At 39.3% G+C, this 17,561-nt stretch overlaps 1 protein-coding gene across 1 annotated transcript in view; it reads right to left on the bottom strand.

Annotated features, from left to right (window-relative positions):
• The window catches only part of Plxdc2 (plexin domain containing 2), a 468,383-nt gene that overhangs the window by 117,660 nt on the left and 333,162 nt on the right, over positions 1 to 17,561 (bottom strand). The window contains exon 7 of the mRNA XM_008855025.3: positions 4,974 to 5,073. Within this exon, the coding sequence (XP_008853247.1) occupies positions 4,974 to 5,073 (100 nt within the window). The remainder of the gene's footprint in view (positions 1 to 4,973; positions 5,074 to 17,561) is intronic.

Genomic DNA, 17,561 nt, shown 5'->3' with positions numbered 1-17,561 from the left:
CCCAATGTGTAAAACAAGGGAAGGACCACGTAATAAATGATTTGGTCCATTTCATGAGACTCTCCTTTTTTTCTCCTCCCTCCTGGCCAGCTGGCTGTGCCTAAAGGGTGTGTGTTCTCATAGGTGTGCTGACCAAACTGTACCCACAACCACGTGAGACTACTGACTTCTGATTAAAATTATAATTTGATGACTATCAAAAATTAATTAATTAAATATAATTAAAAAATTCAGTGACTCAGGCTAAGTAGCCATGATGCAAGTGTATCTTAGCCCCATGAAACTAATTTTGAGCTCATGTTCAAGTCTACCTGATGGGCAGGAAGATCTCTTGGTCAGTATGCTCGTCTATGGTATTATTACTATGAAAATTAAAGCTCAAGGTATTTTTCATATACCATCAACAAAACTCAAAGTTCTTTAAGGTTATTTTATCCACAAAAACCAACATAGGAAAGGCACAATACAGCATGAAAAACAAAAAGAATTTTGAAAAAGCAGTTACTGGAGAGAAGAGATTTGTTAAGTATGAAATAACATTGCTGGAGAGAAGCATAAACTGAAGAATCATAAGGGATTCACAGTCACTTATAACTTGTAGTGGACCATTTTCAGTTAATTCAGCAGCTGTATGGGTAAGCTTCTGTGAAAACTTAATGTGTGTGTGTGTGTTAAAATTGCTTTCCTGGGGTTGGAGAGATGGCTCAACGGTTAAGAACACTAACTGTTTTTGCAGAAGACCTGGGTTCAAATCCTAGCACCCACATGGCAACTAACAACTGTCCTTAAATCCAGTTCCAGGGGATCCGACAGCCTTTTCTGACCTCCGTGGCATTGCTCGACAAGGGTGCACTTACCTACATGCAGGCATAACACTCATACACATAAAATAAAAATATTTTTTTTAAAAAATCACTTTTTCATTACTAAAATGACAGAGTTTTACATTTTTAGAACCACATAGCATATCTGGATTTTCTGTTTTTTATTCGTTTGTTTGTTTGTTTGTTTCGCAGGAAACACGTTCCTCATTAAGTCAGGCGGGGAAACAGTGAGGCTGGATGCAGGTCAGATGATCACTACCCCAGGGGTTAAAAATGAAATTGAAAATATTATATTGGAAGAGAGAGAAACAGATGAAGGCAAATGGTCCTAGTGAAAAATGTGCATGTATCTAGGAACCCTATGTGCACTGTGGAAAGGAACTAGAATACAGTATGTTCCTAATCTCAGTAAATATGTCTATATTCACATTCATGAGATATTTGAATATCCAAAGTCATTGTATGTAGATCCCCTTTTATATCTGCATCTGTGGGAATTGGAACAGGTGGTCTATGCCGTGCTTTCGGCTCCCAAATTTTTTACCTAGTCATTTTATGGAAAATAGAAAGTGATTAGGGACATAAAAACGCACAGACAAAAAGACACAAAAATCTTCAGCCTAGGTATTTAGAAACACTGTCATGGTTAGGGAGAATGAGGTCCAGAGACGCTGTCCTTATCTACTAGGAAGTAACTTCACCACAACTCTTCTACCTTTGGAAAAGCAAAACACTTTCCCTTATTCCGCAGGACTATTCATAAGTTCACTAACAACACTCCCTTTGACATTTCACCTCTTAGACCATCAGACTTTTCTCCTTTTTGAAAGAAAAACAAACTACCTTCCTGATTTTTCAAAGTTAACACTAAAATCATTTGCTTTTGGAAACATTTAAAAACTGAAAAATGAGGGGGCTTGTTGATGCTATGAGGAATGAATAAGGAAAATATTTTTAATATTTATTTTATTATTTATTATATCTGTGTATTTTGCATGTAACTGTGTACATGCATTTGAGTGCCCACAGAGGCCAGCATAGGGGCTCTGCGGATACCCTGGACTGAAGTTACAGCTGCTTGTGAGGCACCTGACAGGGGTGACTGCTGCATATAGAACTCTAGTCATCTGCAAGAGCAGCAAGTGCTTTTAACTGCTGACCATCTCTAGCTCCATGAACTCTTATCAATAAATTAAAACTGCCTTATCGCATTTTGAATGCTTAATCAAGGCTTCAAATCTCCTCAGAATGGTATAGCAATGGTGGTCCCATGGGACAGAACTCGCTCCCAACATGGGTTCCCATTCCCATGTTGTCATGGCTACATTACACACCAAAGCCTGGGTTCTATGGCCCATGTAACAAAAATGATTAAAAGAAGAGAAAACTGACCTTATGAGAACAGGACCCTATGCAATGCACCTTGGTTCACAGAAGAGATGAAATCAGCCCATTGCTTAGGATAATAATCGGTTGTTCTCGAAATCCACTCAGTGGGAAAAAGCATGAACAGAAATACAGGATTCATATTCCACACAATGACTAGTCCTAATAGTGAGTGTTGAGAACATGATTCTGCAAGGGACTAAAATTTTAAAATATTTATCTAAGTACCTAAGTTTTGATAGCACAAATGAATAACATATTGATCTCTAGGAATCATCTTATTTCTCAGGAAAAAAATCAAATTTGTAACTTGTATTATGCAAATTTTGGGTTATCCTTATCTCTGCCATAAACAGTATGCTTTTCTTTTCTTTTCTTTTTAGCTGAGCATTAAATGGAACCATACTTCTCCCCCACCCCGGGAGCTGAGGCCCGAACCCAGGGCCTTGCACTTGCTAGGCAAGCGCTCTCCCACTGAGCTAAATCCCCAACTCTGGAACCATACTTCTTTTATGCAGGGGATCATGATCACTGTGCAACATGGGAACAGATTCTTAAAGGAGATTAAAATTCTGTTCCTCAGCAATTTTAAAGCAGAACACATGAATTCCAATTTTCTTGCTTCAATATGTCCTCAAGGTCAGGAAGAGGGAAAAGGGGCTTCATTTTTTCTTGGCTGTTTTTCTCAGGACTGAAGAGTTAGGTCAACAGGAGCTGTGAATGCCACTGCAAGGTTGTGGTGTGGCAGAGAATAGCTCTGCTTGAACTCTAAGTCTCAACCATGTAAGATGAATGCTGAGTCCCCAGCATCAGAAATAATCTGGTCTCATGATTCATATGATTTTGCCAATTTATTTAATGAAATTTACATTTTGAAGAATGCTTTCCCCTAAAATTATCCCTTCATGGCATAACCAGAGTTCCTACACTGGAATACAGGATCCTAAAGTCTAAGCCCAATTGTATCATTGGGAGGCTAGGAACAAAATACTTAGCTATTAAAATGCTTTTATAGAATATAAAAAAACTTTTCACTTTGATGGGTCTTATTCTCTAAAAACATAATGTATTAGAACTGCAGTGTGGAATAAAATGCTATCTTGGAAACCTGCACATGCAATTCCCCCAGGGATGCAAAGAAGCAAGGAACAACCCAAAGCCAGTGTTTGCTTTTCCTTGTTTAATAACTGACTCAAGTCATGCCCAATTTAACACTTCTGGAAAGAAGGATGTGGGAACAGCCGTCCTCAAACAGAAGCCAACCATGGTTCTCCCCAGGCTCTGCTTCTTATTTAAGAGTTCTGTCAGGAAGCCTTTATGTTGCCTACACACACTAATATGTCTTTGCTTTGTTCTTGGTACGATTAAGTTTCTGGAAAATCTGCCTTGATTGAACAATTCCCTTAAATATTACCCACCACAATTTCTCAGATAACAAAGAGGAACCCAGTGGAGGGAATGTACACTCTTCAACACCAGAATCGCCATGTATAAATGTCATTCTATTGTAAGATAAGCCTTAGACTGTTACCATCTGATCCATTGCCCCGAAAAGTCTAGTTTCCACTCCATTTACTTCTTGTAATTGAGAGATGACATTAATTAAGTACAGTCAATTAAAGTGAATCCCAAACAGCTTGTGCATGTGATAAATTAAGTCTATCCCTATGATGAAATAAAGGAAGAACCTGAACAGAAGGGAAAGAAATGATCCGCTCTCTAGATGAACTTTACTATTACCCCTGGCTTTATATAAATACATTTAAGAAGCAATCAGACACTCTCAGGATTAGCACTCCGACGGACTTTTCTTCGAGGTTACTTGGAAGTAAAGGAGGTTTAAAAATCAGAAACTCTCAGAAGGAAGCTATTTACATGGTCAGAACTGCACAAAACAGTTAGCATTCTTTCCCCCTTTTCCTTTTCCTTGGTGCTGGGATGAACCCAGGGTCTCCATGGCAAACATATGCTCCCCTGGGAGTATATCCACAGCAGCACCTGAATTTGCTAAATTAATGAGTGTGCAAAGCAGTAAGTGTTTTCTTAATCTACAAAGTGTAAACTACATCACCAAAAGAACATGAACAAAAAAGAGAAACACACGTCTTCTCCTTCAGGTATAGTTTCACCTAGTTTTTACGAGCCTGAATTTTCCTTTCAATTTTATTTTACACTGCAGTTGGAACAGATGTGTTATATTATAAATTTGCACAAAGATTCTATTTTCTCATAAGTTATTTAAAATAAATAAATGAACATGGAGAATTTATAGCCTGTCAAACCATTATTGGGATTTTGTTTGTGTGTTTGAATTTTTTGTTTGTTTGTTTGTTTGTTTGTTTGTTTGAGTCAGGCCTGAAACTGGCTGTATAGATCAGGCTGGCATCAAACTCACAGAGATCTGCCTGCTTCTGCTTCCCGAATGCTGGGACGCATTACCATGCCTGGAATCTATCACAGTTTTATACTTTATTCATAGAAGAACTCTCTGCTCAAAAAACAAAGTATCCCAAAGCTTCCAAAATTGGCTGGAGCCAATTAATCTCAGATGGGTCATGTCATGTCTCCTTCCCTAAGTTTATTAGTTCAGGAGTAATGGAGATAGACAAACCCCACAGGATTTATTACTATCAACCACATGTAGAATTAAGAAGCATCACTTTGCCAGGTGAGTCTGTCTTCTCTTCACCTGTTTGAGAACAGTGTCCTTAGAATTTACCCTCAGAGAAGGCTCACATTTTCAGTTACCCTTCTTCTACCTACTGGGGATTTGTTGGATCCTGTGGACAACGACAAATGCATCAGACAGCCCAACTTTCACTGGATGATTGGTTGAACTTATCTGGGTGACCAAGACAGGGATCTGGAAAAGATAAAGGAGATTGCTATACGTTAGACTTCAACAGTCCTCAGAGATGGGGTGTGAGTCCACCTTGTTTAATGGACACAATTGGGGGATGGAGTTGACAGATAAGAGGGGGAAATGGGGAACACCACAGAAGAGAGACACAATAACCTCAGAATTGTACCATTTTCGCATTATCTATGAGTCAACGTGACAAGAGACCTCCTGGTGACTTGATAGTGATAGAAATGGATTCTCAGAAAATATAATTGATGCTATGAGCTACAAAATTGTGGCTCACACAGGAACTCTGTGGATTGTGCCAGCTGTAATTCCATGATAGATTCTCTTCTCTTATTATTGGTTTTCCTGAATGGCTTTTATATTTAATTTTATAGAATTTAAAAGCCTTTTTTATGAATAGTCTAATAGACACAACACCTTAAAAAATAAATGCATGGCATAATATATATTTAATCATATCATCACGAAGACTATATTAATCCTGTAATATAATGACTGCTTGAATGTATAGTTGGGGGTGTGGTACTGCATGCTGAGCTTGACTGCCCTAATGGAAGCCTCCTGGGGAAAACCTTATAAGGTCTTCTGGGATGTCTCGAGGTCTCAAAACCTAAATTTGAATCTTTTTTCATATATATTTTATTTAAAAAAACAAAACCCAAACCACCTGGCCCCTTCTTTTGAGAGCTGACATAGACCTCAGGAAGGGCCAGCTCCAGCCAAGCAGGGGACAGTCTGAGGACATCAAAGTGGCCTCCTAGCTTGTGAGCTCTACTCTTCTCCAAGCCCCTGGCAAGAGAGGCCAACTAATCCCTGGGTCCTAGAATTTGAATCTTAGGAAATTAGATCTGGATATAATACACACACACACACACACACACACACACACACACACACACACACATACACTTCTGACCTCTGCAGATAAGACCCAGGAAAAATTGATACTATATGACAAGTGATTTTTCAGTACAAATGAGAAAATATTTTTTGTGACTCTTCTCCTGGATTTAGAAAATATTCACTGAAACAGAAATATTTTTTTTCACTACCAGTTTCATATATTTAAAAATTGGTATGAGTGAATGACTTTAATCCCAGCACTCATGAAGAAGACCTAGGCAAATCTCTATGAGATCCAGGCTAGTCTGGTCTTCATAATGAGTACCAGGCCAGCTGGAGCTACAAGGAGACTCTGTCTCAAATCAGAACAGAACAAAACAAAACACAAAACAAATCAAAACACATAATGGGAGTGAGACCATATTCAATAAAAAAAGGAAGAAAAAAGAAAAAGGGAAGGACCATTGCATCAAACCTCTTCAGGTACAAGAGGATATGGGTCATCCGTGGATACGCCATTTACAAAATTGGGAGACCAGGCGAGGGAGATGGCTCCATGGTGAAAGCAGTTGCCACACAAGCCTGACAACCTGAGTTTTATTCCTAGAATAAATCTGGGTTTTTGGGTTTTTTAAATTGCAGATGCAGTGGCATGTGCCTATAATCCCAGCACTCCCACATGGAGATGGGGCACACAAAAGGACTGCTGTGAAACGAAAGAGACCCTGCCTCAAAAAAAATGCAAGGAGAGAACTGACTCTTTAAAAGTTGTCCTCTGACCTCTATGTGGTATACACCAAACACACACACATACACTGTGGTATACACCCAAACACCACACACACACACACACACACACACACACACACACACATACACTGTGGTATACACCATGCATCTACACACAGATACACACACATATGCACAGGCACACAGACACAGCTAGACATACACACAGATGCACATATGACACACAGAGACATAGACAGACACATACAGGCACAAAGACACACAATGACACACATACACAGACACACAAAGATACATACACATACAGACACACACAGATATATACAGAGATACAGACACACACACAGACTGACACAGATACACTAAACACATGCAGAGACACATACAAAGACACACATATACAGATACACACACATACCTGTATACACACACATACACACACCTGCACACACACACACACACACATACACACATACACACACACACAGCTTTAAAATTTAAAGAATACACTTGATCTAACATTAGTATATTAGCCATAGTAAACAGCATAGAAATAAAAAGGAAGCCAAAATGGAGGAAAGCTACAACCAACACAGCACGGATTACTTGTTCCCATGACGTTATCGTATTATGAAAAGCTATTTCCTGAACTTGACAGATGATCTTATTATTTCTGAACTTTTTGGAATCATCTTGAAATCAGAATATGGAAAATGACATTTCCCTGTTTATATGATTACTGTCTGAAGTGACAGCAACTGTTACAATGTTCTAGAAGCATGCCCAGGTTATAGACACCACCGAGTCTGGTAAGTCTATAAGTATACACTGACTTAGAAATCCATGCTAGATATTCATGATTACTTTTTAAATGAGCATTGCCACAGTTTGGATGTGGTATGTCCTCCAAAGGACTGTGTGCCACAGATTTGTCACCAGGGTGGCATTATGGGAAAGTGATGGGACCACTGAAAGGATGTGGAGCCCAAAAGGGGGTCCCTAGGTAGCTGGCCACTCCTTCCAAGGGAACTGTGAGACAAATTTTTCTCCCTCTTCCCTTTTGCTAACTGGGTAATGAGAAAGCAGTGTGCTCTCCCATGTGCCCTCTACCATTGCCACCTAGCATCCACATCAGAAGCCCAAACAATGACTCCATCTAAACTCAAATCAGAACCACCAAAACCAGGCAGAGGTGATAGTTAAGTTGCTAGAGTGATGGCCTAACGTGCATACAGCCCCTCCCCCCCCCAGTCAGTTCCTAGTATCACATACAAAGGGTGTGGCAGTGCATGTGATCTCAGCACTGGTAAGGTGGGGGCAGCACGATTAGAACTGAATTTGAGGCCACACTGGGCTACATGAGACCCTGTCTAAAACAAACAAACAAACAAACAAAAATACCCAAACCCCAAATAAAACAAAAGTTTCCAAATTATTGATTAAAAATAACCCATTTTCTTTACAAATTAATCAAACTAGGTATTTTGCCATAGTAACAGAAAATTGCTTAACACAAGCATTGCATCAGTACTCAAGCTTATATTCTAGGTCATTGTGAAAAGGTAATACTGAGCAATTTGTATTTAAGACAAACATGCGAATTAAGCAAGTGAAGTAAAAGGATGGAAAAGCATACAGAAAAGAAATGACAAAATTCTATTTTGCTTTTTCTAATTAAAGGAATCTAATTTGTAAAGAGTTTGGAAGCCTGACACCCGTGTGCTGGTGTCGATCACTTGTTTCTGTCCACCAACCTCAAGACTTTTCCTTCACAGGTTGCAGGATATTTTATCTGTCAATTTTGTAGTGATTTACTGCATTTATTTCTACTCTGTTCTCAGGATGGAACTTCTATTACTGTTATTGAAAGATGCAGCTATGTTGCTATGAGGACGGTGTGTTTTATCAGACCTTGTATGCCAGGTCATGTGTCTTAGCTTCTTCATCATCCCAATCATTTTACCTTCAGTTTGTGCGTTTTAGCTCTTCTACCTCTTTCTTTCTAAATCTATTATTCATTATTTTTATTTCATGTGTATGAGTTATTGCCTGAATGTGTTTAAGTGTATCTGTATCATGTAATGTCCATGGAAGTCAGAAGGGAGCATCGGATTCCCTGGAACTGGAATTATAGACAGCTGTTAGCTGCCATGTGGGTGCTGGGTATCGGACCTGGGCCCTCTGGAAGAACAGCCAGTGCTCTTAACCGCTAAGCCATCTCTCCAGCCCCCATACTTTGACGTTTTAAAAAATTTCTACCAGTGAAATGTTAACAATGATTTAAACAAAATCATATGAGTGAAATATTCTACCCATATGCCAAAAATGACAGGAAGAGACAGTATCACTTTCAGCCAAAGGACAGATTTTATAAGGCTACCAGCCTTTAAAATCTATATATTGTGCCAATGACATTTTGACCAACTATAAGTCTTAAGCAAAGGATGGAAAATAGCTTTCTGAGAATGGTATTTACTACCCAGAAATTATTTACTCTAAAAGGCAGATACATGGTCCATCCATGGTGTTTGATAAGGTGATATTGAAAACATTCATTTATTCATCAGATACTAATTAAACATGCATTGTGTATTGCCGTGTTCTCTAGAATTAGAGCAGAGGATGAAACAAAGACTTGGCTGTCATGGAGATTACAATCTACAGGGTACAGATAGAGACCAGAGCAAGCGAGGCACCAACTCTCTGTGCCAGCGGTGGTTAGTACTCAGATAAAAACTTAAATAAGGTAAAGAAATAGAGAGGGATGTGGTCTCTATAAAGAGGGGAGTTGGAAAAGGTGTCTCTAATAAGATTACTTTTCATCAGAAACTAAAACAAAAGAATCTAATATGTGGTTATATGGGGAGCAGCTCTGGGTGGAGGGACCAGCAAATGCAGAGGGCCTGACTGAGCCACTTTTGATAGATTTTAGGAAATAAAGGGAGTTCCCTATGACTGTAGCCATAGTAAGCAGGGAGGTGGGAGGGGCAGATCATGGGTGGGGGGTTATTCATTGAAAGCCATGGTTATGACACTGGGCTATATTCCAAAAGGTGCATGAGTATTTTCCTGGGCATGATGCAAGTTGCCCCTAATTCCAGTGCTTGAGAGGTGAAGGGAGGAGGATTGGGGGTTTAAAACTAGCTTAGATTACTTGCAACCCATCCCCCAAGTAAAACAATCAACAAAACCTTCTTAAACTAAACCAAACAAAAACTAAAGTGCAGAAGAGATTTGGAGAGCTTTAAGCAGAAGTAAGGAATTCCTTTATATTTGAAGGAAAAACACTACCAGGAACAAAAGTGGCCGCCGAGGAATCGAGACCGTTCAGGGCAAAGGGAGGCAGAGGCTCCTCAGCAAGGAATCAAATCACAGTTGTCCAGGATAGATGACTGGTCTGCACTAGGAGAGAGTGGCAGCAAAGCTGAGCAGAGCTGAATTCTGGATGACGGTATACATACCACAATGAAGATGAGTTATGAGTTTCAAAGAAGGCTGAGAGAAGAGCAAAGAAAACGAGGAGGCACCCAGGCATTTGGTGCAGGTGGCAAGAAGTTGTGCCATGTTTCCCGGCTTCAGGGGCTCATCACACTGCAGTATGGAAGAAGGGCATCCTCTGGGCATGCAGAGAACCCTGGAGAGCAGCACCAAGAGGAAGCGTGGAGAGGCCTGCGAGGCAGGGGTGGAGAAAAACGGCAGAAGGGAGATCGGCTCCTGGCATTGCCTCTGATTTCCGGTGTTTTCCTTTAAAGTTTCATGAGTAAGGTCTAGTCCTTAAATTCTGATGCTTTGTTATGATTAAATATTAAAATAAAAATGTACAAACTTTCAATTTTGCGCATTTTCCTAGAAGCTACCCAAGGTTTTTAATAAAATGATTACCTCCCAGCTTTTGAAAAATTGCTTTTGCCAATTGAATACAATACCTAATATCTTCAGATTAATGAAGAAAAGATCAAGTGCTGCAGCATTTCTCAGATGCTCCCTATGTCCCTGCACCCACCTGCCCAATGTTGTCATAGCTTGTCTTCTCTGCCTTCTTTGGACACCATCTTTTTACTTCACAATACCATAGACAGGTAAGGAATATGGCTGAGCTCCCTAAGGGCAGTTTGTGGGTCTCCTTCTTGGTATATAATTAGATACTGGAGAACACTAAGATGTATGAGAGCAGGCTGGAGAGATGGCTCAGCAGTTAAGAGCATTGGCTGTCCCTGCAGAGGATCCAGGTTCAATTCCCAGCACCCACACTGATGGATGGTTAACAACCATCTGTAACTCCAGTTCCAGGGGAATCTAATGCCCTCTTCTGACATCTGCAGGCATTGCATGACACGGGTGCACTCTCATACACTCAGGCAATACACTTCTACATGAAAAATAAAAAATAAAATATTTTTAAAAATTATAAAAAGATACATGAGAGGGAGGGGTTGTAAAAAGTTACATTTAAAATGAACTTCTGTTGCTAACATCAATTGGGCAATCTATGTGTTTGTGCAGGTGCATACGTGTGTGTGTGTGTGTGTGTGTGTATGTGTGTGTGTGTATGTAAGCAAACTGGTTACAGCTGTAGTCATTGTTGGGCAAAACTTGCAGAAGCACGTGCCTGTCTTACTGTCCTAATTTATGCTGCACTCTTAAAATGTGGTATGAGGCAAGTCAGTAGATCCATGAGGAAAGAAGAGGTCAGAATTCCCAAACTCTTCAAATCCTTATAGAAAGCTGCATTCTTAATATTTTCAACATAAATACTTATACTGATCCTCAAAATATCTCTTGAGACTGTCAAATTGGTGATGGCAACAAAATAACAAAAATGTGAAACACAGGGCTGGAGAGACGGCTCAGCTCTTGTACTGGCTGCTCTTGCAGAGGATCTGGGTTCAGTTCCCAGCAGCCACATTGTGGATCACATCCACAATTAGCTCCATTTCAAGGGGATTCAACATTCTCCTCTGGCACCGACAGGTTTTCATGCACGTGATGTACTTATATACATGCAGGCAAAACTCTCAACACATAAAACAAAAGGAAAATTTAAAAACTGAAGCACAGAAGTGTTATTTTTAAAGAATTGCATCGTCATTGTCTTCATCTGTCTGTAAGTGTCCTTTAATGACTAGCGCAAACCCGATTTGAATTGGGCCTTTGTGTGATCTGAATTATAAATTCCTGAGAACTGGTTTCACAAGTACATTTATTCCACGAGATAGGAAGGGAACATTAGTTTCAGTCAAAATATCTTTCCATTTTGGCTCACCCAAGCATTTATAAATCCTCTCTCTTTACAAAATATTTAAAATTTTGTTCCATTTCACAAGCTATACATGTTTATTATTTGGTATGTTTTCCTACAAACAATATTTGGGGACAAAGGAAGCATAGAAGCAAGAGGGCATTGCCATTGCTAGACAAAATTAAGGCAGGAAAAGATATTAAGAGTAAACAGTGCTGGGGCAGAATGCCCTGGCCTTTGGAAAATGATTCACGGAAAGCTCTTCTGTTTTCCATATTATAGTGTCATTCTCCCAGACCCAGGGGCCTCATATGATCCTTACAACTCAAGCACTTATGTCTACATCAGTATCGGGATGATAACATACCCTCCTGGAATTAGAGGTCATGGATTTATTTTCTTCCCTTCTCTGTTCTACCCTGCAAGTCTTGCCAAAATATTCCTTTGTTCCCATTATGGACTCTGCTATCTGTCTAATAGGCAGCACAGTATCTCAGCAAGGGCTTGATTGCAGGCTGTGTGTTCCAAAAGATGAATAGTGTGCCTATCAGAACTGAGTGGAAAAGAATTACTGAAACTCAATTTTGTTTATTTACTAGTCAGCAATATGATGTCTAGTTGCTTAATATCAGAAAAAGAAAGTGGGCCGGCACAAAAGAAACCAGAGGTTTTCATTTTATACTCCTAAAACTTAAACTTCCTACCTGATCTTCCTAAATGCCAGGTCAGGTGCCTGTGTTACTCAGTATGGAATCAAGTAACTAAAACACTCAAGCTCACAAACAATACACGAACTAAAGTATATCAATGCCTCCTTACTTGTGTCTGTATTTGAGTAGAAGAGGCTTCACAGCATTAAAAATTCTACTGATTCTGAATACTATTGATGATCCACACACCTATTTTATTTCATTTTAGCTTATAGATATTGAGCATCTCCATGCAGTAAGTTTGACCATGGGATAGGAAGAGATAATTTAAAAATGAATGAGCAACATACTACGGTGGCACGTGTCTATAATGCCAGCACATGGGAGGATGGGGCAGGGAGATCATGACTTTGAGGTCAGCCTGAGCTACAGAGTGAGACCTCATCTCAAAATGAAAAAATAAAAATTTAAAAAGGAACAAAGACCAAGTGACATTAGCATCATCTCAAATCTATGGTCACATTCTGCTAAAACAACTGAAGCAAATACACAGCAACGTGGAGCTGGGAAGTAAAATCAATGTCCACTTCCCAGTGGGTCCTCAGACTGTAATCCTGATGAGCTGATGCGGATCTAGAGCCAGAAGAAGCAATTTGTAAAGGGAGAAATTGGTTGTACACATTTTCCCCTCTTTTGTGGTGTGGAAATCAAAACCAAGTGCTTCCACGGCTTCCACTGCCTTAGGGAAAACCGCACACATACATTTTAACACAAAAATTTCAAATATTTAAATGTTGGCAACACAGTCACTTTGCACGCACACACCTTATAAAAACCACAATCAGTGTAACTAACCTCTGATGTAAAGACTACTCACTATGGAACTGGCAAATTAGGGTTTAACTTTCATGGAGAAGATGACGATGAAGTTGGTGCCCTTATGACAAAGCCTGCTCAGCCTGACTCAGGACAGTCACCGCCTATGCTGGGGATTTCATCTGGGACAGCCAGACAAGGGAGCTTGCTGAAATATGGCCTGAGAAGAGTGATTGAGGAGATGCTACAGCTTGTCCTTGGAGGAGGCAGTTAGAAGGTCTGAGACCTTTAACTTCAAGGGCATAGAAGCTCTTTGGTTATGGAACAGCAGGGCATGGAGATTGGATATGGACTAAGGGGCAAGAGCACCCATCCTAGGAGGTCACCCCCCCACACACACAGAGTCTCTCTATATAGCCCAAGTATCCTGACACCTGCTCTAGACTAGGCTGGCCTCAGGCTCACAGAGATATGCCAGCCTCTGTTTGTGCCTCTGCCTCAGAAGGCTGAGATTAACGGCTTATGCCACCATGCCCTGTCCTACATGTGCTTCTTTTTTAAAAAAAAAATACTGAGTTCACTAATTTTATTTTTATGTGTACAAGTGTATTGCCTGCATGTATGTAAGTGCACCTGTGCCATGCAATGCCTGCGGAGGACAGAAGAGAGCATCAAATCCCTAGAACTGGAGTTATGAATGGTTGTTAGCTGCCATGTGGATGCTGGGAACCAAACCTTGGTCCTCAGCAAGAGCACCCAGTGCTCTTACGAGCTGAGCATCTTTCCAGTCTCTAAATGTGTTTTTTTTCTTTTTATAATGCTGCACTTCTTGTTTTTTTTTTTTTAAAGTGCATATTTTAAAGCATTTTTATGGCAGGATTTTACACTTGTCATTTACACAAATCATAAGGTTCTGCTTAAAGTCTTTTAAAACAGTCTAATAATTCAGCAAGTGCTCTTAACCCCTGAGCCACCTCTCCAGTCCCCAGAATAGTGATTTTACTTAACAAATAGAAAATATCTCCATATCAACCTTCTCTACAATTTGCTGTTGAAGACAATTGGTGAAATAGGCAGATCCCAGGTTGCATGGATGTAGCATTTATTACTTGATGAAAAATTACTTAGCATGCAAGGAGAAGTAGCTAATGAAGTAATGCCTAGAAGAGAAGAAAGAGAGATAGACGATAGAAAGACACCCATAAGAAATCCACTTTGGAGTGAGCTGCAGACTGTGAACAGGGTATTATTTACATATTGAAAGAAATAAATGATTTATCAACAAGATGGTTATCAGATAAATCTGTAATTGGTAAATGAGAGAAGGGGTGCTGTAAGTTTGAAAGATACAATATATCAGTAGTTTGAGAGACAATTTTGGGGAAAAAAAAGCTGTATCTCCTGACTGTGACTTCACTTGGATTAAACCATGTTTTGAAGTCAACTAAAATGAACAAACATATAGCAATAAGGTCCTGTAGTGTAATACAGAATTTCAAACCTTTGGTTGAAAGAGCTATACTTCAGAAAAATTATAGTTATACAGAGCTATACAGAGCTATAACTTCAGAAAAATTTTCTAAAGAAATCGGTGCCATCAGTGTAATTCTTTCCAGGAGAGCTGGAGAGAACAGATGGACACATGGGGTGCTCTGAACACACCCATCCGCGCTCTTATTTTTGTTAGCAGTCACAATTCCATCAGAAGCAAAACTGTTATGGGAAGTGAAAGGATTTGATAATTTATTGACCATTCCTCATCTACTCTGCACTGTGAAAAATTAATGCTTTTGGAAAAATAAATATGTTGGGAGCTTGACATGGGGGGGGTCAGTTGAGTTCTTGGATAGGCTATTGGAGTGCTAATGGTCACTAAGAGAACCATAAATACTGGATTCAATCATATAAAGGCAATGGAAGTGAATTTTATTGCCCTAAATTTATTTAATGTATTATTAGTTTTAACTTACATTTCAACTAAATCCTTTATTGGTGGGTTTTGTGTAAGAAATTTTTTCACACTCACATAAAGCATAATAAAATTAAACAAAACTGTCATCAGCTTGTAAGAAAGAATTTATGGCAGAGGGAATTATGCTTGCTTTTCCCTTTACTGTTTCAGTTCTATAACTATTTTAAAAAGGAACACAAAATTTTACTATTTATATTGTATATTGTTTCCATTGGGTTGGCTTTACAAGCTAACCTGGAATACCTCTCCTGATTATATTTGTAATTATATGAGTCTAATTAAACAGGAAACATTAACAATAATTTATTGAAAAACAAATGAGAAGTATATCTGTGAGTATACATAATCTCTTTGGGAAAGAAAAAACTGAGGTGCCCCGGATCACTAAATAGAGCGTTTTAGTACTGGATTTGTTTTTGGCTAATTGTATATCCTAAGCATGTCATTTAATGTCTTTGATTTAGTTTGTTTTGCTATAAAAAAGTCATATATCACCTAGTTTCATAACTAATCCACAAGTATTTATGGAGCACCTTCTGTATGTTGGTGCTTTTATGAAATATTAACGTTATTAAGGATCCAGGGATCCTTGGACAGTCGGCTCTACACATGCAAGTACTTTGTGAAGGATGACCAGTCATACAGAGAACTATTTTCAACTGCATGCCATCACAAAATAATTTTCTTAAAGTTCCAAGAATTTCCAATTGTTTCCTCAAATGCAAAGGGACTCAATATGTGTGTGTTCGTGTGTGTGCATGTGCACATGTATCTGATGGCCAGAGGACCATCTCCACTGGCATTCATCAGGAGCCACGCATCTTGATGTTTTTAGACAGTGTCTCTCATTGACTTGGATCTCTCCAAGTTGGTTAGCCTGCCTGGCCAGTGAGTCCCAGGAACTCACCTGCATCTGCCACCCCAGTTTGGGATATATACATTAACATACCTGGTTTGTTTTCAACATGCGTTCTGAGGGCTAGAACTCAGATCCTTAAGCTTGCATAGCAAGCACTTTACCAACTGAGCCATCTCCCCAGCCCCACGAGGGATTCTTATTTTGGAAAACTTTACAAAGAGAATTTTAGAAACAATTTTTTCCCTTGTGGTTCTGGGAATCAAACTCAGGACTTTCGTTATGCTAGGCCAACACTGAAACCCGAGGTACATCCCAAGAAATTATACAAACAGAAACTTAATAAAATAAAATGTATGACAGTTATCAGAAAAAAAAAAAGGAAAGAAAAGGAAAGAAACTGCGTTTTGACAGAAAGGTCAGTAAGGCAAATGACAGAGTACAAAGGAACCCTGTGAACTCACAGGGCAGCCTGCAGATATGTAACCACAGTCTGCAAAGTCAGGCCACATTAAACTGTCAGCTCAATAGTCCCCATGACAAAACAGGAAAACCATAATGGGAATTTTCTTCGATTAAAATTTTTAAAAAATCCAAAAGCATTTTAAAATGCCAACTCAGAACAAAGGAGAGTAGAAGAATCAGCTCTTACTCTGCAATGTCAGACACTCGTTGAAAACTGTGTAAATAAAGATGGAATTTTGATAGCAAAGACTAGAGCACAAGGCTGCAATCACAACATGAATCTCTGTTTTGACAGTGTCCGGGGTGGGTGAGATCTATGACATCAGACTTTCTGACTGTGATATTTCCAGAAATAATTTTAACCATTGTTTGTTAAAACTGTCAAAAACTTGAAATGTCTCTAGACATACACTGATATTCCAGGGATATACCAGGCTACAAGGAGCACTAGGAGCAAATGAGGCCTCTGAGCATGGTTCTTTCAGGTCGAGGAGGGGTGATACAAGAATATAGTGTGAAATGCTAATCAAAAATAGTGCCGAATGAAGCAACAGAGAGCAGCACACAACCCACATCATTCTCCACTGAGAGCGTCCCAGGTAAATGAACTTCTGCCTGGAAAACCTCTTCCAAAAAACAGAAATGACGGACACAGTTGCTGTTTTTAAAAGTTGCTGTATTTAGTTGAAATTTAATGGCACTTAACTTTAGGACAAAGATGAATTTCAAAACAACTGAACACAGTGATATTATCAACAACTTTTGACAATCAGGGATTCATTTTACAAAAAAAAAAAAAAAAAAAAAAAAAAAAAGCCCTAAAACAAAAAGGGGGACTGGGGGCTTGTCTTATTAAAAAAATTTTAACCTATGTGTTACCCATTCCTCTTT

This window comes from Nannospalax galili, unplaced genomic scaffold (genome assembly GCF_000622305.1).
Source record: "Nannospalax galili isolate Female #2095 unplaced genomic scaffold, S.galili_v1.0 scaffold487, whole genome shotgun sequence".
Taxonomy (NCBI): domain Eukaryota; kingdom Metazoa; phylum Chordata; class Mammalia; order Rodentia; family Spalacidae; genus Nannospalax; species Nannospalax galili.
The sequence above is the reverse complement of the archived record's forward strand: the minus strand, read 5'-3'. Positions and strand labels throughout refer to the sequence as shown.